A 23,951-nucleotide genomic window follows, 5' to 3' on the forward strand; every position below is an offset into this window, starting at 1 on the left:
TGCAGCCCCACATATGAAGATGTCTTAAACTAGGCTTTCTAGATATCCACGAATTTGTCTAACTTCCAATGTCTTTCCATAATATTCACCACCTCTATCATAACATATTACCTTAACCTTTCTATTAACTATCTCTCAACCTCCGTAATGAATGACTCTAGGAAATCAACCGATTGAGTTCTTTCATATAGTAAATATATGTAACAGTACCTTGAGTAATCATCAATGAAGGTGATAAAATAGCTCTCACTGCTCCAAAACGATACATCGAAAGGACCACGAATATCTGTGTGTATTAAATCAAGTAATCCACTACTGCTTGTGTAACCCCCTAGACCGAGCCTATGCGTTACGACTTGATCTAGTGGATTACAATAAAAAAATATTTAAAAAAATAATTTTCACACTTTAAAATCACATTGCCTTTTAAAACATAGTTATAATGTTAAATCCAAAATCAAGTGATATAAAACATGAAACATCGCAAGTTAAATAAAATACCAGAATTAGTAACAAAATAATTCCATCCATCAAAGGTGAAAGCAAATAAGCCATAAACTAGTATATCAAAATAATAGGCACATGTCACCAAATAAAGACAATTCAAAAAATTGAAACATTAACAAAATATACTGTACGAAATGTGTCGATCCTCCAAGTGCCAAATCCGAATGCCTAATCAAAATATATGAAAAGGGGAAACAAAAGGGGAGTGAGGTAGAAAGCTCAGTGTGTTCCAATAAGTGTAGAATAAAACAACACTGAAACATTTCAAATATGATTTCAGAAATCACAGAATAAAAATAATAGTAAATTTTTTTAGAATAAATAATTACCCTTTACCCGTACAACATATGAATACCACATAACATATAATTACCCTTCACTTGTACACCATATGAAATACCCTAGACCCTAGGATCTAGGATTCCATTATGGAAGATACAAGCATCCATAAGGATTTACCTTACACCCTTAGGATCTAGGAGTCTATTATAGAAGAATCGGGCATCCATAAGGACTTACCCTAGATCCTAGAATCTAGGAGTCCATTATGAAAAATCATAACATACAGGAATTACCAACTAGCTGAACCTTAAAGTCTCACGACACCTACCCAAACAGTACCCCAATAAAATAGTTTTAGATAGCACCAGTAAAATCAGAAATTAGAAATCATATACTTTACAATAATAGTAATCCAAAGAACAGGTACTAGACAATCATATATTTTCATATAAGTAAAAATAGAATTCATGAAAAACCAGAAAACCAGAGTCATGCTTTAAAAATCCGTCAAAATAGTCATTTGCACATGGTAGTTTAGATATATATATATATATATATATAACATATAAATATAGCACACAAGGAACACACCTCGTGAGACGGGTCCATCAGGGTGGTCTATTGAACACTAGTCGCGCTTTGATCAAAAGTAGAACGCGATCCTAAATTAGATTGGAACAAATTTACTCTAGGAATAATGTACTAAAATGAGCATTTAACAGAGTTTCAGAACCATACGAGAAATCACAGCTCACACGGCCAGACGAACCGAGAAGAGCTGGGTTGGGCAATCGTATGATTGGAAGAATCACGGGTACCTATCATAACCAAAGTTGTACATCAGTCCTTTCCATTTCTTTAAAATTCATTAACCAATTTAATTGAAATAACTATGCAATTTCGGGTTCAAAGGTCAATTTGGAGGCTTTCAGGTTACAATTTGGCAAAACTGATCGCAAAAATGACTTAAGAGGTCGAAAAGCATAAAATATAACTTTTTAGGAAAATTTAACTTTTAGGTCTAAGTTAACGGACAGGGTCAATGGTCAATGGATCCAGGTCAACGATCAACAGGTTGACTCGGTCCAGGTTAACTCGGTCTGAGTTTACTCGACTTCTAGAAGGCTCGGCAAACTCATCTAGAAATGAAGCCCACATGTACTAGTGGCTTGTGGTGATGTGTGCGGAGGACAATGGGGATGACAGACGATTAATCGAAAAGTATCCAAAACACCAAATCCAACTCAGATTAGCCTAAATAACCAGCCATCATTGATGAAAAATTAAAAAAATAATCGAAAGCTTACCCACCGGTAGATTGAAAAACAATTGTAGTGGCGCAACCCATCGGTTGTGTTTTTCTCTAAAAGGGACGAGGAGCACGATGGCGTAGTGATGTGGTCAAACAGTGATAGGATCGATCGAAAATCACCGAAACAACCACGACCCCTTTGTTTTTAGACAGAGTTTCAAACGTCGTTTCACGACGAATAGTGTGGAGTCTTGAAAATCGACCACCGGGGTTTTGATCGGGATGAAACGGTGCATCGACTTGCGCCGATGGTGACGCTCATTGGCGAACGGTGACCCAGATCGAAAATAGGTCTTCAAAATTTCTTTCATCAACTTGTGATGAATAACGGGTGGTTCGGGTGTTTTGAGGGTCGGAGTTTGATCAGGTAATGATGAAGAATATCAGGGTGGCAACGGTGCAAGCCACCGTCAGCTGGTGGACGATGGAGGGAGAGGGTAAGTTAGGGAGAGAAAGATGAGTTTCACGGTTACTAGATTCCAATTTTTTTCAAATGGGTTCTAAGACCCCATAAATGGTTTAAAATAAATTATTAACTTAATCTAATCAGCTATAATAACATAGCTGAGATGGTAAGGCTACGGGTGAAACATCTAGAGCACATGGGTTTAAATCCCACAAACTACACTCTTATTTTTAATTTTACCAGCTAAGAGAAAAGGGTAAAATTAAGGATCAAGTCCCTTAACTTTCTTGGAAACTTGAGTAATGCCCTATTATTACCAAATTTTTGTAAATTAGTCCTCAAAGTAACTTACTTTAATCCAATAATTAACCTCAATATTTTTGGAGTGTGACAACTCTCCTCCTATTAAAAGAATTGTCTTCAAAATTCACCTGAGTGGAACAAATAAAGAAATTTGCAACAGTGACGGTTATTTCGATTAGTCGAATCAGAGTCTGAGGGTCTCAGAATAAAGGACTCGAAATATAAGAATAAATGAAATTATTATTCATAAATGCATAATAAGAAACATAATTAACAATAGATATACCTGCAGCAGTCTTGAGCTCATACTGATCGTCAAGACGTATAGTAGCATAAACCAGAGTAGGTTGTCTCGTCTTAGATAAAACTGGTCCTCCACTCTGTTGTGAACGGGCTCTAGTGTTAGTCATAGAAGTAGATCCAGAAGTCCTACCCTGATTCTGACTCCTAGCTGGGGTTTGAACGGAAGCTTGAGAATGGGTAGGGGTCAAAGTAGATGTATGCTCAGAAGAGGCAGGGTAGGGACAGTTCTTAAAGTAATGCTCACTGGACCCATAATGATAACATGTACCCATCTTTTGTACGACATTTTCCCATATGTCGATTACCACAATAATCACAAACGGGAATATAAGAAACATCAGATGAATCATACTGCTTAACAGTTGAGGGTTGAGCTGTAGGCCTGGAACTAGAATTACTCCTCGGGGGAGTAGAAGTACGAGTCATCTTCTCAAGGCATGCAAAAAACTCAATCAGACCAGAAGACATCCTAGATCACTCTCAATATACTCAGTCTCTATAATGAACCATGACCTCAACCTCCTCAATTTCTTTTTCTTTATTCACCAACTCATCAAGCACCTCATATTGATGGGTCACCACCTGACTACTTAGCTTATATTTGATTCATTGAGCAAACTTATGACACTTATCCCTTTCACTAGGAACCATATTTTCAGTATACTTCATTAGCTTCAAAAACTCCATCTCGTACTCAGAGAATGTCATATCTATCAAGACCAAATCATGAAACTGTTGTCGTCTCTCAGCCAGATAACACTCTCCAAGGAAATATTTCCTGAAGCACTCCCTAAAGAAGTCCCATGTCAGGCGGTCGGCCAAAACACTACTCACCATAAACTCCCACCAGGTTTAGGCATTCCCATCCAACATCGAAACGTCTCCCAGATATCTCCTCTGCGTATCTAAACCTAGCTGATCCATACGCCTCTCAATATCACATAACCAGTCATCAGCCTCAGTCGGAGTTCCACCAGTAGGGCCTGCAAAGGTCCTAACTCCATTCGTAATAAGAGTATAAGAAATAGACACCTTAGGTGTAATGCCTGCAGCTCTAATCGTATCTTGAATCAGCTAAAGAAATTTTCTACCAAGATTCTCATCCAGAACAACACTAACAGGCTTATTCCTAAAATATGATGCTCTTTTAACTAGGTAGTCAAACATATACCAGGATTAGGAGGCGGATCTATTAGAGTCGTAGGATCCTGATGAGTAGAAGGATCGAGTTAACAAACCTAGTCGCTCGACCTTGCCTACGACCAGGTCGAAGGTCTCATCTAGTGCTCATCATGGAGGATCTTAAGGTTCACTACATAATATGAAACCTAGGATTAGAATCGATATTTGGAGTCTCGTATACAAATAAAACTTGTAACCTTCAGAACTTGTTTTATAAAACAATTCAAAACTATATTTTTATTTCGGAGTCAACTACAGTTTTACGTTTAAAAACCAAAAGCTCTAATACCAACTAATTGTAACCCCTAGACCCAGCCAATACTTTACGACCATATCTAACAGATTACAATAAAAAATATTTACAAAAATAATTTACACACTTTAAAATCACATATCATTTAAAAAATAGTTATAATGTTAAAACCCAAATCAAGTGATAGAAAACATGAAACATTACAAGTTAAATAAAATACTATAAATCAGTAACAAAATAATTCCATCTATCAAAGGTAAAAGTAAATAAGCCATAAGCCAGTATATCAACATAATAGGCACATGTCACTAAATAAAGACAGTTCAGAAGATTGAAACATTACAACAAAATATATTGTAAAGAATGTGTCGATCCTCCAAGTGTCGAGTCTGAACACCTAATCAAAATATCTGAAAAGGGGAAATGAAGGGGGAATGAGCTAGGAAGCTCAGTGTGTTCCAATAAGTGCAGAATAAAACAAAGTTGAAACATTTCAAACATGATTTCAGAAATCATAGAATAAAAATAACAGTAAAATTTTTGTTTAGAACATATAACTACCCTCCACCCGTATACCATATGAAATACCCTCGAACATACATCTATAAGGACTTACCTTAGTCCCTAGGATCTAGGAGTCCAATATGGAAGATACATGCATTTATAAGGACTTACCCTAGACCCTTAGGAGCTAGGAGTCCATTATGGAAGAATCAAGCATCCATAAGGACTTACCCTAGACCCTAGTCCATTATGAAATATCAGAACAAGAAGAAATTACCAGCTAGCTAAATCTCAGAGTCTCCAGAAACCTACCCAGAAAGTACCCTAATAAAATAGTTTCAGATAGCACCAGTAAAATCAGAAAATAGAAATCAAACAATTTATAGTCACAATAATCCAAAGAACATGTACTAGACAATCATATATTTTTAGATAAGTAAAAATAGAATTCAGGAAAAATTAGGAAAACATAATCATGCTTTCAAAATCCGTCAAAACAGTCATATGCACATGGTAGTTTAGATATATATATATTTAAAAGAGATAAATATATCACACAAGGAACACATCTCACGAAACGGGTCAATCAGAGTGGTCTATTGAACACCAGTCTCGCTATAATCAAAAGTATAACGCGATCCTAAATCAGATTAGAACATAGTTACTATCAAAATAATGTACTAAATAGAGTATTTAATAGAGTTTTAAAACCATACGAGATATCATAGCTCACGCGGCTGGACAAACCGAGAGGAGCTAGGTCGGGAAATCGTACGATTGAGAGAATCACGGGTACCTATCATAACCAAATTCTTAAATTAGTCCTTTCCATTTCTTTAAAATTCCTTAACCAATTTAATTAAAATAACTATGCAATTTTTGGTTCAAGGTTCAATTCATAGGCTTTCGGGTTACAATTTGGTAAAACGAGCCACAAAATCAACTCAGGACGACAAAAACATAGAATAAGACTATTTTTTTAAAATTTAACTTTTTGGTCAAAGTCAACGAGTCAAAATCAAAGTCAACGGGTCTGGTCAACGGTCAACAAGTCCAGGTTGACTCGGTCTGAGTTGACTCGGTTAACTTGATTTGAGTTAACTCGATAAACTCAGTCGGAGTTGACTCAACTTCTAGAAGACTTAGTTGACTCGGCTGAAAATGAAGCTCACGAGCACTGGTGGCGCATGGCGGCGCCTGTGGAGGACGATAGGGATAGGGATGATAGTTGATTAATCAAAGAACATCCAAAACACCAAATCTAACAAAAATTATCCCAAATAACGCTCCAACATTGATGAAAAATTAAAAATAAACAACCCAACGGCAGACGATGAAAACGGCGATGGTGGTATAACCCACCAGTTGGGTTTTGCTCGGAAAGGGACGAGGAACACGGTCGCATAGGTGGTGTGGTCAAACAATAACAGGATCGGCTGAAAATCACCAAAACAACGATGACCCCTTTATTTTCAGACAGAGTTTCAAATGTTGTTTTCATGTTAAATGGTGTGGAGTCTCTAAAATTGAGCTCCGAGGTTTTGATCGGGACGAGGCAACACAATGACTGGTGCCGGCGGTGATACTCAACGGTGAACGGTGGTCGAGATCGAAAATGTAACACCCCAATTTAGGGGCTAAATTTAAGAAATTATAAAGTGGTGGATTTAATTGGTATTTTTTGGAAGGAATCGGGGATTAAATTGTAAGATTTCAAAGTTAGCAGACCGTTTTAAGAAGTGTAGGAAGTTCAGTGACTAAACTCTTGGTTTAGCCAATTTCCTTTATGAGAGAATTTATAACCCCCTCCCCGTGCTGCAGAATGTATAATTTTCCAGTTTTTCTATTCCGTTGACCCAACTTCCAACTCCGATCAACTCGCCGTCCGACCTCCAAACGACGAGCCGAAACCACCATCGTGTTCGTTGTCAATCGAGGAACAAAACCCCTCAAACCTTTCGTCGTGAATCATCGCCGTTCGTCGTGAATTTCAGTCGGAAGTATCGTCGGTAATAACTCGGTTTTAGTTAGTTTTTTATCGATTCACGACGATCGGGTCATCCGTTTACGACACCTCCCGCACCATCGTGTTCGTTGCATCGTTCGGAGTTTGCCGGTGTCATCCTTGGTCTCCGTCGACGGCGGCGCGTGAGGAGGTGAAGCGGTCAAAGTTTCCGATTCGTTGAAATCGAGCTCTCCGCCGTTCAAAATTCTGAACCGAGCTTTGTAAGTATCTCGAAATCGCTCAAAATAATTTTTAGAAATTTTTCCGGGATTTAAGCACTGTTCACGCGCCGCCACTGCGCGTGGGGAAGACAAAAGTGACCGGTTTGACCGGTTTTAGTGGATAGTTGACCGGTTTGACCGGTCATAACCCGACCCGACCCGTTTACCCGACCAGTTGACCCGACCCGACCCGTTGACCCGTTGACCGTTGACCCGCGTTGACCACTGTTGACCAAAACTTTGACCGGCTTTGATCGAGCATTAAACGACCTTTGACTTCGACCGAGTATACATATCCTGACATTTTTCGACGTTCCAAATCCGATTCCGCTGTCCGTTTTTCGAAATTCGAACCCGAAGACCTCGAAATTGCCGGTCAAACCCGTTGACTTTGATTTTGACTGAATATTCCAAATTTCTGAAAAGTCATATTTTATGCTTTCGACGTCCTGAATCCGAATCCGAAGTCCGTTTCGCTAAATTCGAACCCGGTAAGCCGTCTTTCACTGATTTATCACCCGATTCGATCCGTTTATCGTAATTAAGCTTCGTTTCTGATATAATTTATGTTGATATGTATCTGAGGAATTATTGGAAGTTGAATTGAAGATCAAAGGCGTTTGAATGGAATTTTTATGGTCGATCAGTATTGCACGGAAATCGAGGTAATACTTTACTACCTCTTTATGCTTTATAGAACATGTTGGTATTGGTAAATGCATGAATGGAAATGTTTGGTCTCATATGTGTAATTAATGAAGATCTACACTAGATACGAATACGGTAGAAAGTAGATAACTGAATATGGCTCAGATGACTATTATAAGAAATTGGAGGATAGTTGGAATTAAATTACAAGTTCTGGAATTAAGTAATAAAAGAATCAACCATGGATTGTAGATTATAATTTATCTCATTAAAGGTACTTAGATGATAAATTATGAGAATATTTTGATTAGGGAAAATTATGAAATTACCCTTATGTTGGAAAATGACAAGAATTGTCTCTGGAAGTGGATTAATAAATCTGAAAATAATTATTGATCTGCTAAAACTATTGATGTGCATAAGGAATGTTAGTTTTACTTGGAAATTATGGAGAATCGGTTTTTAAACCCAAGAAGGTTTATGCTAGATACTAGAAGTCTTTTAAGGAATCATCTCAAGATCAAAGAATGTTCAAGGAAGCAATTAATCATAGGATCACTATATTATATTATTTTCATTAAGAGTTAATATCGAAATTTTATGGTTAAGAAATTACAAAAATGCCCTTGAGAGATAAAATAGTCTGAATTGACCCTGAATGAGAAAGTACCTTGAGGATTTGTACTTAACTCGATTAAGTACGGATTTAATTGTTAAGATCATGTCTTTGTAGAGAAAAATTCATGATATTCCGTTTGTAAAATCTGAGAAGACACTTGACCCGAAAATATTCGAATAATGAGTAAATACTTGAAGAGTAATTTATCGGGGGTATTCTGCTGTCAGAATTGTTCGAAAGGACTGAAGTAAATGATAAGATTGAATTAAATAATAAGATCGGATGGCAGGAAAAGATTGAAATACCGTAGATCTGTAAAATGACCAAAATACCCCTGTAATGTAAATGACTCAAGAATGTCACCAAGCTCAGGAATGATTGGATATCCTCGAGCTCTGAAATGAATGGAATAAAACTGAACACCAAAATTACCAAAATACCCTTATGACCTATATTAAGTAAATGTATTGGATTAATTAAGGAATCCAAATAAGCATAGGTGTTGGACTACCTTTAAAAAGTTATGGAGCACAACTTAAGTAAGCCGATCAACTTTAATGATATGTCAGTACCTGAACGACATAGATATTACTTGAATGTGTGTTCGTCTACTCAAGTTTAGCTCGATGATAATTTTAGAAGTATTCAGCTCAACTCAACTCTAGATCGCATTCAGTATTAAGAATTGGACGTTTGTTCGACAAATCAACCAAGAAGACCAAATTGAATGGATCTGAAGTACAATATATATCTGAAATTCAGGAACGTTTGTATTACTATAGAAAATCCCGAAGTAACTGGAATGGACTTGAATGCTAAATGAACTAAGTAACTTCAATGACTGAGGATTAAGTAAGTGATTAGGATAAGCCTGGAAATTCGGATGAATTTACATGATGTATCGTCCTTATGGAACATGAACTACAAATCAAGCACGTCAGTATTTCATGATATCGTGGAAGCTTGGAAATGAAATAAAGACCATTGGAATATCTATTCAGCGATGATTCTGAAGATGATCTATGGACAAGAATGTGTGGTATTAAAGAGTAAATACCCTAGAAGGAAAATGAATTGACCAGTCGACATAGATTGTTAAGGTTCTGAATCTTCGTTCTCAAGTTGTTCGATTATCCGATCAATTGACATGGATGTAAAGGATTCTGAATACCCTTCTGATTACGTACAACTTCTAAAAACTGTCCGAATAAGATATGATCCTGATAATTCACATTCTGAATAACTGATGATTCTGTCAGTTAATGAACTCTTCCAATAGTGATTCTAAATTCCAACATTCTATCGACATACTGAAGAACTATGTTTCTCTGCCTGATACAATACCTCTAAATAATACCTGTAAACTCTGGTGTGTTCCCTAATTACATGAATATTTTATCTGATTTCAAATTTGAATTCTGTTATGATATTGACCTGGATTCTGATCTGATATTGACATGGATTCTGATCTGATACATGATCTGAATTATGATATGATACTTGACTTGAATTATGTTTTGATTTTTGCTATATCCGTTTACGGACGGAACATGTTTTATTGGGGGGTATTGTTTGAGGAAGATTACTTGGAGGCTCCTCGGCTGTGTGCTCAGGGCCTTACTTGCAGGCTCCTCGGCTTTGTGCTCAGGGCCTTACTGTTCGTGACGGGGTTGTATGGTTCTGGGGAACCTACACATTTTGTTCGTGACGGATGGGGGTATATATATATATATGTTTTAAAAAGATCTGAAAAGTTACATGGTTTTTGGGAACACACTAGAAAACCTATTATGATCTCCTGAACTCAGTTATCCGAAATATTTCTCTGAACTGAAAGCTCATTATCCGTTATCACCCGAAATATCAGTAGGATCTCTGCTCAGCATAAAAATATGTAAATGTTCGGAAGCAATAAGGAAATAAATATTTATCTGTATATGCACGTTCATCAGCATTATCTGGTAGTTCTGTATTACTGAGCTTTCCAAAGCTCACTCTATTACTCACCTTTTCAGGTTAAAAGAATTGTACCAGTGCATCTATCGACTTCAGTAAGGGAGTTCTTCCGGTGTTGTTGCAGAGTATGGTACATGTGATTAGGGGGCATGTAATTGTATTTTGATTTATATACGAGTCTGGAAATCTGTTTTATTTTTAAATAGTGACAACTGATTTTATAAGTTACATGTTTCAATAAAAGTTTTAAAATTTTCGCTATTTTTACAGTGGGTCGCTCCGGTGGCCCTAATGTGACTTCCCGGATCGGATCAGTGGTTACCCGCATCGGTCTGGGGGGTTACATTTAAAGGTAATGGAAAATAATATAATATAGGGATCCTATGATTAATTGCTTCCTTGAACATTCTTTGATCTTGAGATGATTCCTTAAAAGACTTCTAGTATCTAGCATAAACCTTCTTGGGTTTAAAAACCGATTCTCCATAATTTCCAAGTAAAACTAACATTCCTTATGCACATCAATAGTTTTAGCAGATCAATAATTATTTTCAGATTTATTAATCCACTTCCAGAGACAATTCTTGTCATTTTCCAACATAAGGGTAATTTCATAATTTTCCCTAATCAAAATATTCTCATAATTTATCATCTAAGTACCTTTAATGAGATAAATTATAATCTACAATCCATGGTTGATTCTTTTATTACTTAATTCCAGAACTTGTAATTTAATTCCAACTATCCTCCAATTTCTTATAATAGTCATCTGAGCCATATTCAGTTATCTACTTTCTACCGTATTCGTATCTAGTGTAGATCTTCATTAATTACACATATGAGACCAAACATTTCCATTCATGCATTTACCAATACCAACATGTTCTATAAAGCATAAAGAGGTAGTAAAGTAGACACTCAATATAATTAGCTACAGTAGCATAGCTGAGATAGTAAAACTATGGGTGAAGCTTATAAAGCAAGTGGGTTCAAATCCCACAAACAAAACTCTTCTTTTTATTTTTACTAGCCAAGAGAAAAGGGTAAAAATCAGGGTTCAAGTCCCTAAACTTTCTTGAAAACTTGAGTAATACCTTATTATTACCAAAATTTCACAAATTAGTCCTTAAATTAACTTACTTTAATCCAATAATTAACCTCAATATTTTTGGGGCGTGACACCTTGTGGCAACTTTGATACATGTTTAGGTTTCTTACCTTAATGTAATCCACACAAGTAGCATTCTAATCGGTAAAATTCAATTGAGACAAACCTTCGCTTTTAATTAGCCTTAAAATCCCCTCTTTGGATATATGACCGAGTCTTTTATGCCACAAGTAAGCAGAAGATTCCATAAGTGTATTCCTTTTCATACCAACATCACATTTAACATCAACATTTAACATGGAATTAATGAAAGTATAATTTAGATTGAAACAATACAAAGTATCTGACAATGAACTAGTACCACAAAGGTTTGTTCCACGATACAATGAAAAACAACCATATCAAATCCTAAAATAGCTCGTATCTAACACAATTCTATAAGTTACTACACCTTCAATTCTAGCCTTCATCTTGTTTCCCATAAATAGAAAGCTTTCACTTTCTGGCATTTAGTGGAGAATTAGGTAACCCTGCATAACATTAGAAACATGAGTGGTTGCACCAGTATAGAACCACCAAGTATTATAAGGTACCTCAATCAAATTTGATTCAAAGTATACGAAAATAAAATGTATACTTCTTTTTTCAAACCATGCTTTCCTCTTTGGGCAATCAACCTTCTTGTGCCCATGTTTGTTACAAAAGAAACATTTCAGTATCTTTTCAACCCTTCCTTGCCCTTTACAAGGCTGCACCTTAAATGATTGTGTTCCCTTGTTCTTCTATTAGTTACTTGGATCTTTGTTGCCACTAGAACCAGCTTTAAATTACCACAATAGGCAAAATTAACTTGGGGAAGTTTGACCTTGAGTTATTCCTTTTGTTTTACCTCCTCTTGCATGAGCAAGGTATTAGTATCTAAAAGAGACCATTTTTCCTTAAATTGGTTGTATGTTCTTCAAAATTACTTGAAATGATCACCCTTACATGATTTCAGCATGAACTCAACCTTTCATCAAGATCCATATCTAAACTTTTAAGCCGGTTGTAGTTATTCACCATGTGAATAATGTGTCCATCTATTAACTGAGCTATAGTGCACTCTTTATTAGATAAATCATTAATAAGAGTATCAACAAAAAACTTATCCATAATGCCTATTGTAGTATACTTTTTAATTTCAGCCATAAATTCCTTTACATTTTCAGTCTTAGGCTGGGAAGGCTTAACATTAGGTGCTATGCTAAGCTTAAGAAAGCTCATCATAAGCCTATTCAATCTCTCCCAGTCTCCCAAAGTTTCTTGTCTGCCTTCGGACTAGTATCAGTCGGTTTAGTGGGCTTATTCATAACTAGAGTTAAATCGGTCCCAAAAGGCCAACATTAGCTTAACATATTCGATCCAATCATCATAGTTCTGCCCATTAAACTTGATACCTTTGGTAGTCATATTTGACACAATAGAGACCAATGCAAACATTTACATCTCACATATTGTTTGCTTTGAATTTAAGCCACAATTCAGACTATAACATATACTAAAACATTGCATTTAAATTCACATTTGGGCTAAATCTATACACAACCAACAATAATCAAACATGAATCATTCTTATGACATATATAAGGTTAATCATTAAGTTTACTTTAACATACAAATCATCTTTGGATGTACATTACATATTAATTAAACAAAGTTCAAAACCTACTTCAATTATTCTTAACCATGAGTAAGATCTACATTTAGGTAACCGTATAACTACATGTTAATAACTATAAATGTTCATCATTTTTAAATGTCATTTATGATGCTACATCAAATAAATATTTATAGATATAATATAAATCGTTTAATGAATTTTGAGTAGGCCACTTTTGGTGACTAACACACTCACAAAAATATTAAAGATTTAAATCATGATTCAAAATTATTCCTTATCAATTAACAATCAATCTAACATCAATTTCATAATCTATTGTTAATTTGCAACTTCAATTCATCTTTAATAAGAAAATATCTAATTTTCTTATGAAACATAAATTGGTGATTTAATTCCTATCAAACCTGGCTCTGATACCAAATGTTAAAATCAATTAAAATTGCATGTGGAAGCAATTAACACATAAGGATCCTAATAGGATAATTAAATCAACCAAATCATTCCATATTGTAATTATTAAGAATTGTTGTAAAAGAAATGAAAACTTACTTGATGATTTCATTATGATAATTGAATATCCCAAAAGTAAGTAATAATAAATGTTATCCAATCCGAGTACCATATAGTCTATGTTTATGAAATCTCAACATTCACAAGGAAAATAGAGTGAAATGAATAGAAATTTACGTCTCAGACCCGCTCCAGTAAAACCAAACTAAAACAAAGGGAATTAAAATGATGTTTAATATATGATATATTTTAGAATTTTAATTATACTTATACCATAGATTAATTAAGTATATATTCAGTTTAAAAAATAAATATAGAATTGAGAAATTTATGTATAAATTATTTATAAATTCATAAATGTTTATTTGTTATATAATTAGTTTTTACAAAAAAAAAAGTGTCAATTGGTGACAATTTTTTTAGGTTTTAGAAAACAGTGAATTGTAAAAACTAAAAAGTGCAGGTGCGTTGCAGGTTTAAGCTTATAATAATATTTATTTATATGGTTAACAGCTTTACTTTAATCATTGCCAAATCAAATAAAGTAGAAATTAACAGATTAAAATCATTTAAAAAAGTCAAAACTAAAACACAATTATAAAATTCATTAAAAGTATGCTTGAAAATTACAAGTACATTTTATAAATTAAATTTTATAAAAGTATCTATTTAAAATTTTAAGGGGGTGTTTGGTAAATAACCATTTGAAGCGCTTTTAATTTATTTAAGCATAAATAGATGATGGGTAGTCAAACTCTTCACTTTTAGTATTTGGTAAACACATTTTTAAAAGAAATGATTGTGCAAAAAATAAGCTGAAAATGAGAACGTTAGAAAATTCAGTACTTGTTTGGATATGTATATCTTTCTTGAATATTTGTGTAATCTAAATTTATTTTCAATGAAGTTGTGTAAAATGAATTTTATGCAACGTCTAATAACGAATCAGTGAAATGTTATTTTATTATTTTACTTTTTAGTTATATATTTTCAAATATATTTTAGTTAATAAAATATAGCAAAACATGAAAGTAAAAAAATGGAGTATTGATATTTTATACAAGGTTAATAGTATGTATCAATCTCATAAGATTAATACTTGTAAATATTAAATTTAAAAAAATATATATTCAAAATTTTCAAAAATATTCATTAATTTTCGTAAGGAATTTTTAATTCATTTTCAAAAACATTTTATCCGAATAATTTCATCAAAAAAAAAGATTAAAGTATTATAAAACATATATGTACTTAACAATTAAATGTATTATATCCTTATTTTTTATTTTACCCATATCAACTATCAACTAAATTTTATCAAATACTTCTATATAAACAATTAATCAAATAAATTTCTCAAATCAGATAATCAAATCAATTTGTTAAACCAACTACTGGAACAGTTGTTTGCCAAACACCCCTAAGACTCCTAGCATGATCCTACCGAAGCTACAGGAGGACTACAACAATAGCTTGTATGTTTAATTAGACCAAAAAAATTAAAATTTTAATTTTAAAATATTAATTTATAAATTATAAACATTACTAAGTTATAAATTTTAAAATTTACTATTGTGGTTCATGTAGTCTTATTTTATGTATTGATATTTTAATTTTTTAGGATTTAATTATAAAATTAAAATTTATGGGAAAAGGAGAGAAAATCTGGTGGGGCCGTCACCGTACCGCAAAAAACAGTGTTTCTCTTAATTTCAACGAACCGTAAAGTAGAACCCTAGAATTTAATTCACTGTAAGACGTCTTAAAATAATAAACCAAACGGCCACTGCAACGTTGCTTTCCCTGTACTTGACTTTTGCAGAGCAACAAACTCTCTGTCAAGTACCCATTTAAGCTCCTTTTCTTCTTCTTCTAAGCTTGACCTCGCTTCCATTGAAGAGACAATCCAAAGCTTATTTGAAGGTCTGAATTGGGTTGAATTAACCAAGTGGCTACATTTTATCTTTCACCCATGGAGTCAAACCCAGGGACGACGGAGACCAGATCTATTTTAACGGCGTCGGATGGGGGCCAAGTTACGGCATTCGAATCCCTCCAATTCTCCGACGCAATCCACCGTTTGATTTTGGCTCCGACGACTAGTAACGCCAGTTCCTTCAAGGCTCTGCTTGAACTACCGCCTCCACATGCCGTTGAGCTTCTTCACTCTCCCGACTCCACGAAGCTTATCTCTGCTTCGCCTCCGAACGTTAAAGATTTCAAAGGAAGCTTCCGTTTTCCTTCTAATACTAGTTTGATTGAACCAGATGCGAGGTTTTCCGTGTTTTCTGGAGAAGCTGACAGCAGCAATGAGAAGAGGGACTCGCCTGAGTCGAAAAAATTAAACTCGAAGCTTGAGAAGGCCGTAAAGAGAGAGCTGGAGGAGAACGAGTCATCCCAGCCGTTGGTTTCCGAGCCACCGGTAGAGAAGCGGAATATGAAGAGAAATGACAGAGAAAATAAGGTGGAAAAACCAAAAACAAAAGAAAGTTTCAATCGAGGGTTCCCTTTTTTGGTAAAATTTCGATTAATTTGTTTTCTGAGCTTTCATAGGTTAGAGGGTCTACGAAGAAAAGCAAAACTGCTGTGAATGAGAGCTCGGAGGACGCCTACGTCCACGTTAGAGCACGCCGTGGACAAGCAACGGTTAGCCATAGCTTAGCAGAGAGGGTAATTCACCAATATCCGTGATTGACTAAATGATTTTTTCTTATTTATTAATCAATTAATTCAATTCGAATATCATAAAAACTTTTATTATGGGATGACCTCTTAATTTAAAGTTTTTCATTTATAATTTTAAAATTCGAACTTTGATATATATTATATTCATAATGTTAAAATTTGAATAATGACATATTTTATTAATCTAATAATCTTGGCGTTTAATACAGGCAAGAAGAGAGAAGATTAATGCACGAATGAAATTCCTACAGGAGCTGGTACCTGGATGTAATAAGGTAAGTTTTATTGGTTGATTAATGATTTGATTATGATTTGTGATTATATTAAGAATATCTCCCTTAACGGGACATAGAAAGTGGGATTACATCTTTACATCATTTTTCTTTAGTTAACGGTTTGTCAGTGTCACCTTTTGCACCAAAAAAAAAATTCTCTTTTTTATATCCCAAGTTGATTTAACGTTTTAGCTGTTTTCCCATTATGGATGGTTTGTTAGAAGTCCCTTTTTAGGTCAAGTTTGTCTTTTCAAACGCAATTTTATTTCTGTTTTGGTGAAAGCTAGATTTTGAATTGATGTCTGCGCTTTGCATTATCTATGGAATGTACATGGTTGTAGATAGGGGCTATTATGAAGCAAGTCTATCGCTAGTTAAATAATATTTGATTCGAGATCATTAAACAATTTTGTTATTCAGTTTGATTTATTCGTTAAGTTTATTAAAATTTTATTTTATTCGTGCTCGTTAAAATAACTTTTTGCTTGACTCGTTGCTTATTAAGCTCAATACTTGTTTCTTGTTAAGTCCACCGAAATTTTTACCTTATTTTCTTAACTATAGGTGAAATTTACTAATACTATATGAAACTTAATATAAACATAAATTAATAAATTTAACAAAAAAATTATCAAAAAAATGTATGAAACAATTTGAAAGTATAAATTCCAAAGTAACAATCCATAAATATATTAGAATAATAAATAGTGTTTGATTTTTGGATGTAATAAAATATTAATTAATAATTTAATATGTTTATTGTTTATTAGAAAATTAATAAATTAATAAATTAACAATTTATCATTTTTTATTATTTATTAGTAAATTAATAATTTTTTTAGGATAACTACTAAAAAATTATAAAAAAATTAACGAGCTGTTTTTGAACTTACTGAGTTGAGTTAGACTTTTTTCGGTTCAACTCGTTAAGGTCTTGAGTCGAGCTCGAATTCAAATTGAGTTTTTACTAAATCGAGTTCGAATTGCTCACGAACTGTTGAACTCATTAAATACCTAGTAAAATAGAAAATCACAAGTGTAGCCTTTGATGACTGTGGAAGAAAATTTTAGTCGTGGGAATGGTAGCTGGACATTACCAAGTAGACTTGTCTAAAGGCTTGTTGGATTAAATGTCATTATGGGGTCCCATTTCATTGATGTAGAGTAGCTGCTAACTTCTCGTACAAGTTATCAATCCACTATGGGATAAGTAGGCGAAGGATGACAAAAGAAAATGCCTTATCATATGCCAAATGCCTGTTTAATTTCAACAACGGTGTAAGATTTTATATAAAGGGTGAATTTATAAAAATTTAAAGGTTAAAAATAATTAAAAATACTTTAATTCTATGATAATTTGAATTTTTGAGAGGGTAATCACTTCGTCAACCCCTTTCGGTCTATCTGCATGCTTGATGTTATAGTCCATGACACATTGGTTTAATTGTTGAAAATATAATCTTGATTTATCCCTTAACATTCATAATATCACTTTAATAAGGGAAACCAGCTCCGAGTCCGTATCTGATTCCTTTTCCAGGAACGGAAGTCATGGTTAGGGTGGGAGAAGCTTAATTGTTGGAGAAAAGTTGTTGACTTTATTGCTTCTAAATTGATGCATTTACATTGCATCCTTGGGGAGAATGGACATCAATAGGATCTCAGTTAGCTTTAAATCTGTTTTAGGAGGAAGCCATGTGGGAGTTAAGTCCTAATTTTCAAACGATCAGACTCTAGGTGAGATGCCTTTATATTAAATCTGGAACCTGTATCAAGAGCTTTGATTACTACACTGTTGTTTTCCAAAGCATTAGGTTCAAGAAAATAGTTTTAATTTTTTTCAGAACACATACCTTTATATTGAATACGTGTGCTGCAGATTTCAGGAACAGCCTTGGTGTTGGATGAAATCATCAATCATGTGCAATCTCTACAACGGCAAGTGGAAGTAAGAATTGCGCTTTTCAAGCATCTGATCTTCCCCCCCCCCTCTCCCTTCCCTCTCTTCTACAAGAGAAGGTTTAATATGAATTCAAGACACAGGACTTGGCCACTGGATATTTTTTTTAACATCATATGGGTTTTAAGATATTTTAATGTCTTTGTGTTATACAAAATTACCTTCAAATGTTCAATAAAGTCTGGGTGACCTGGGATTAATCAATAGGACATTTACCAAGAGTTTTATGTGGGTTTCAGTGATATGTAGGAGGGCCCTCGTTGTTGTATTTTTCTGTCCTGCAACCCTTGCACTGTAGATTTTTCTATTGGCTATTACTGTTAACATCCTTTGCTGGTTAAATGGAATTATTTGCATTGCCTCCCAAAAATAACATAAAAAATTGGCAAAGATCCCACTAGGTTGACATGTTTTGTTGTATCATTTTCCTATGGTTTTACTTGCAGCATCTTCCATTCCCGTGGTCTGATTCTTGCAACATTTTTTTTCTTTGGTTGCAGTTCTTATCAATGAGGCTTGCAGCAGTGAACCCAAGAACTGACTTCAACCTTGATAGTGTATTCACATCAGAAGTAAGTTTGCGCACATTTTTTCTTTGGTGATTCCTCCTATTCATGTTTCAACTTTGGTTATGATCTTGTTATTTAGAACGGTAAAGCCCCTAGTGGTATACACTTCATTGTATGGCTTCTCCACTGGATTCCAACCATTTTCTTAAAAGGCTGCTCCTCATTAATATTTAGTGGACAGTTGATCGTCTGGACCACCATGTTCCATCTACCCGTTCATTAATATATGAACGGGAACAAACAATGGCTGCTAGTCAGCTAATGAATCTGATTGCAAGAAATTATTGAAATTCATGGGTCTCAAACGACATGCAATGCTCTGCTTAGCAGAACATGTTAAAGTAAATTACCCTTTTGTAGTGAAATGACTACATTCTCCATTCATGTAAATTGGTAATCAGAGAAGATGATAAATTAACCATGTAGTAGATAATGTTGGGAATAAGTACCTAAAAATGTTCCATTTACACGGTTGTCCATCTAGTTTCTCTTCTGATGACGGGATTATTAGCTGTTGATTTTGTTACCTGAAAGTTTCTACTAACATGTCTGACCATCTTTTACGTGTAGAGTGGATCTCTAATGGACAGCAACTTCCCCGGCTTGGTTATGCCTGTGATGTGGCCTGAAGTTCGAGGCGATGGACACAGACAACAGTATCAGCACCGATGGAATTTCGATGTACTTCAGCAGCCTGTTTGGGGAAGAGAAGAAGTCCGCAATAATTACATTACACCAGAGAACTCACTTTTAACTTAGGACTCCTCTGCAAATTCAGGTAGATTGCTTTCGAAGTTTCCCTTCAAACGGTCAGGTTATATCTTTCTTCTAATGTCAAGTAAACTGAACAAGAATTCTATTGCAACTTTAGAGCAGCGACATTGCAGGCAAATCAACTGAAGATGGAGCTATGAAATCTCTGAAGAAGCTCCAAGGGTTAGATTTATGGAAAATTGCTTTAATGGTCGCTAGTATTGTATATATATTTCGAATATTATCTATTTACCTGAGTCAAATGGAAACCTTTGATTTCTCATGATTTGATTCAACATATCTTGTTGACTTGTGTTACAAAAATTCTATTACTAGCTCGGAGTCTTCGATCACAAGGTTGATTGATTCATGTATTATAATCGCAGAACAAACTATATTAAACTACTGTAAGTAAACAAGTTCAACTGAGAACCAAGAGCCCGACCTCGACCACTAAGTGATCTGATTTTCCCAACACCGGTAGAAGAAAGGAATATAAGATAGAAGCATTACAAGGTAATCATGTATATGTACAATCAAACCAGCACAAAATAAAGACTTACAAACAGTGGCGAACTATTGCCAACCAATGGACAAGGAATACAAACTTTCCTTACACTGCAACGATGTCCTCCCTATCATGGACTTTGCAACTCTATATCAATCAAGGGGACACACATTGAGACAAAGAACCCAACTTAACATTAACCTTCACTATGATTGAGCTGATGACACAAACGGGTGGAAGGAGAAACATCATATTTCATTACACAAATCTTTGCCTTCATCCTCACCTCTTTAGATTTTATCGAGCTTCTCTGCCCTGACTACAGGGTTGGCTTTAGCAATAGCATCTTGAGCAGCAGTCCTGTAGTCAAAAGGACAGTTGTGTCTGTCGGAGTATCGATGAGATGCACAGAAGATGTTTCCACACCTGCAGTTAAATCCTGTCAAACCGACACGCTTGTTACATGCAGTACACCTGTTGGGACCCTCTTTTGTTTTCATCCCACCAAAGGTCATAAGGGATGGATTGATGGACGATTCAATTTCTGACCCAAAATTTCCGGATTGTACAGCCAAAGCAGCAGCCGCCGCCATAGATGGTTCCTTACTGTTCCCACTAGAGCTGCCATTGGCAATGCTTCCAATGGATGATCCTACGAGTTGCACTTGCACCTGCTCCTGCTTCAGGATCATTGCCTTGTGACACTTGGAGCACATATTCATGGTAGCTTCACTTCCAAAGAAACCACAGTTATTGACACACAGGATGGGGCCTTCTGGAGCTTGGCGGCCCGTCTCATCACGAGAGTCCATCTTCCCTACCCTCCTGCACCAAAACCACCTTTCAGTCAATAACCCAAAATGAAGTAGAACAGAAGAAAATATGAAAAGTAAGCGGAATAACCACAAGCCATTCAAGTCCTAAAGTTGGATATCAAAAATCGCCAGATGGAAAAAAAAGTATGCCAGTTTATGGAACAAGAGGATAATAACACATATTAAGCATGTAAATGATCAATTTACTTGATAAGAAGTAGTACTTAGGACTAATTACCTCCATCATGATTCATCAATCAACCTTATACCAGACACCTCTCCTTCCTAATTGCAGTGATCTTAGATGACGCGGACTACAATAACAATCAAGGGGGAAATGTTACTCGGATTTGTGCGTGAGTATCAGATACGGGTATGTGCCGGAATCGGGAATGTTCAATTATGCAGAATTAAGCTAAGGATACTCCTCTACATCTTCCCTACTAAACATTTCTAAAAAAAATTTCATCATTTTTATGAATATGATTATTCTCAGAAGTAAGCAGATAATCAGCAGTGTCCTTTAGCTCATAATTAAAATATATAAATTGATCTTAACTGACACTAAAAAAAAATCTCAGAAAGCAAACAGCAACGGCAAATTAGTTTCCAGTTTCTCTTCAAAATTCAAAAGAAAAAGTTGAAAACTTTAAGCGAAAACCCTAAACACCCAATTGACACAAATCAAGCACAATCAAATGAAAATAAAACTCAAAGAAATTAACTTACTTTTTTTTTTGAAAAAAATAAAAAGGCAGAAAACTCCTTACCTGAAATTCTGATCAGGCCGATCTTGTCAAACAAAATCGAACCCGGCGATTCCTGTCTCGTGCAAAATAAATACAAACAAAATTCAATTTTAATATAAAAATAATCCCTTCCTTTACAACTAATTTCAACCAAACAAAATTAAAAGGAAGAAAAAGAAGATGAAAAAGCTAAGAGTTTATATGATCAAAAGAGACAAAAAAAAAGCTTTACCAAAAAAATAGGAAAAAAATCCCTTACTTTAATCGAAGAGATATGTAACGAAATCGATAGGATACAGAAATTTTGGGTCGATTTATAAATATTTATTCACTGGGATTTTAAAATTTTCCTCTTTCCTTCGTCCTGTTATTTGAAAGATGACAACTTTTTGGCTGCCATGGGACGCTTTTCACTGACAGACTGCCCTCCATGAAGCCTGTGTTTACAGTTATGCCCTTCCTTATATTTAACGTGCCTCTCATTTATTGGTTCAAGAACCGGTTTTGGATAATTACCCGGCTTTCTATTCTGGGTCTATCTAAGCCCAAATATTTCTCTATTAGAATTCGATTTAATGTCAAAATTTCTTGAATAGTTATTTTGGGTTTTTGATAAATTTTAGTTTTAATTTTGTTTGAAGGAAAAAGGAAATGAAAATTCCAGGGGAGGAAGGAGTTACCAAAGATGAGTAACTTGATCCCTTCCTCAAATATATTTACTCTAATTATTTTGATTTTTTAATTTTTTTAATTATTAATATTTTAATTTTTGATTAAAATAATTCTTATTAAATATAAATCGTTATTTAACTAAAAATCAATATGTTATTAATGTAATATTTTAATATGTGTTAAATTACAGACATAATACGTCACATAAAATGATGATGTGATATATATCATATCACACAAGATAATAATGTGACATATATCTCGTCATCTAAAATTATACATGATAAATTTAAACCGTATTCAATTATCCAAGTCGATTCTTTATATAGACATGAATATTAGTTGGACCGAAAGCAAGCAGAACCAAAATCATAAATAACCCTATTCAAACTGGAACAGAAACCAACCCGAATATTAGTTGGACCGAAAGCAAGCAGAACCAAAATCAACCTAAATCGAAAAGTAACTCGAATTGAAAAACTCGAACTGAAAGTAAACCGATTTTAATTTATCCATATTCGAACCAAATCAAATTTCGACCCTATTTTAACTCGATAATTGAGTCTGAGTGTGTGTAATTTATTATTATTATTATTATTATTATTTATTTTTAGAATTGATAAATATTAAAATGATGTATGTTTTATACTCATTTTATATTATAATACTAGTTAACCACCACTTTTAATAATAGTTTAATGGTTCCATATAATATTTTATCAATTAAAAGATCACCTCTATATCTGATGCGATAAATTTTAACTCCGGATTTAGATTGTGATAATATATATTAACATAAAATTTTTGATTTTAAAGATTTATTGATTCGATTGACTTAAATTAAAACTTCTAACTCTAAATTTAGGATGTGACAATATATATTTAAATAAAATTATTGAATTATAAGTAATAAAGAGCAACACCGAAAGTTACAATGACAAAGAGAGACAACAATTGATATGAAAATCTAAAGGTTGACCATAAAATTTTAAAAGTTGACCCGAAAATCTAAAGGTTGACCCGAAAATCTACAGGTTGGCTCGAATTAAAACTTATCAGAATTGACTTGAAAATTTAATGGTCGACCCGAACCGATCATATATTGATCCGATATTAGTCCAATCTAAAAATCAATCGATTTGATTTTGTCCCGATCCGATACTCAACCCGAACTGAATTTTCATTG

At 34.3% G+C, this 23,951-nt stretch overlaps 1 protein-coding gene and 1 pseudogene across 4 annotated transcripts; one reads left to right on the top strand and one right to left on the bottom strand.

Moving 5' to 3' along the window:
• Positions 1 to 15,624: 15,624 nt before the first annotated feature.
• On the top strand, positions 15,625 to 20,182 carry LOC120154035 (annotated as a pseudogene).
• A 322-nt stretch (positions 20,183 to 20,504) lies between these two features.
• Positions 20,505 to 22,505, bottom strand: LOC120153414 (zinc finger A20 and AN1 domain-containing stress-associated protein 8-like). 4 transcript variants are annotated; one of them, XM_039165374.1, is made up of 4 exons: positions 22,353 to 22,505; positions 22,115 to 22,166; positions 21,583 to 21,658; positions 20,505 to 21,354 (listed from the first exon to the last, which is right to left on the bottom strand). In XM_039165374.1, exon 4 carries the CDS (start codon positions 21,339 to 21,341, stop codon positions 20,820 to 20,822), a length of 522 nt encoding a protein of 173 aa, XP_039021305.1. In that variant the 5' UTR covers positions 21,342 to 21,354; positions 21,583 to 21,658; positions 22,115 to 22,166; positions 22,353 to 22,505; the 3' UTR covers positions 20,505 to 20,819. The 4 variants fall into 4 exon arrangements, with proteins under 4 accessions (XP_039021305.1, XP_039021321.1, XP_039021298.1 ...); XM_039165390.1 differs by having other exon boundaries at positions 22,326 to 22,505; XM_039165367.1 differs by lacking the exon at positions 21,583 to 21,658 and having other exon boundaries at positions 22,353 to 22,504.
• Between the last annotated feature and the right edge of the window lie 1,446 nt (positions 22,506 to 23,951).

This window comes from Hibiscus syriacus, unplaced genomic scaffold, assembly GCF_006381635.1.
Source record: "Hibiscus syriacus cultivar Baekdansim isolate YM2019G1 unplaced genomic scaffold, ASM638163v2 tig00002840_pilon, whole genome shotgun sequence".
Taxonomy (NCBI): domain Eukaryota; kingdom Viridiplantae; phylum Streptophyta; class Magnoliopsida; order Malvales; family Malvaceae; genus Hibiscus; species Hibiscus syriacus.

Bases quoted from the DNA above. Each gene is read 5' to 3' on its own strand.
- LOC120153414 (XM_039165374.1), bottom strand. From the start codon at position 21,341: ATGGACTCTCGTGATGAGACGGGCCGCCAAGCTCCAGAAGGCCCCATC.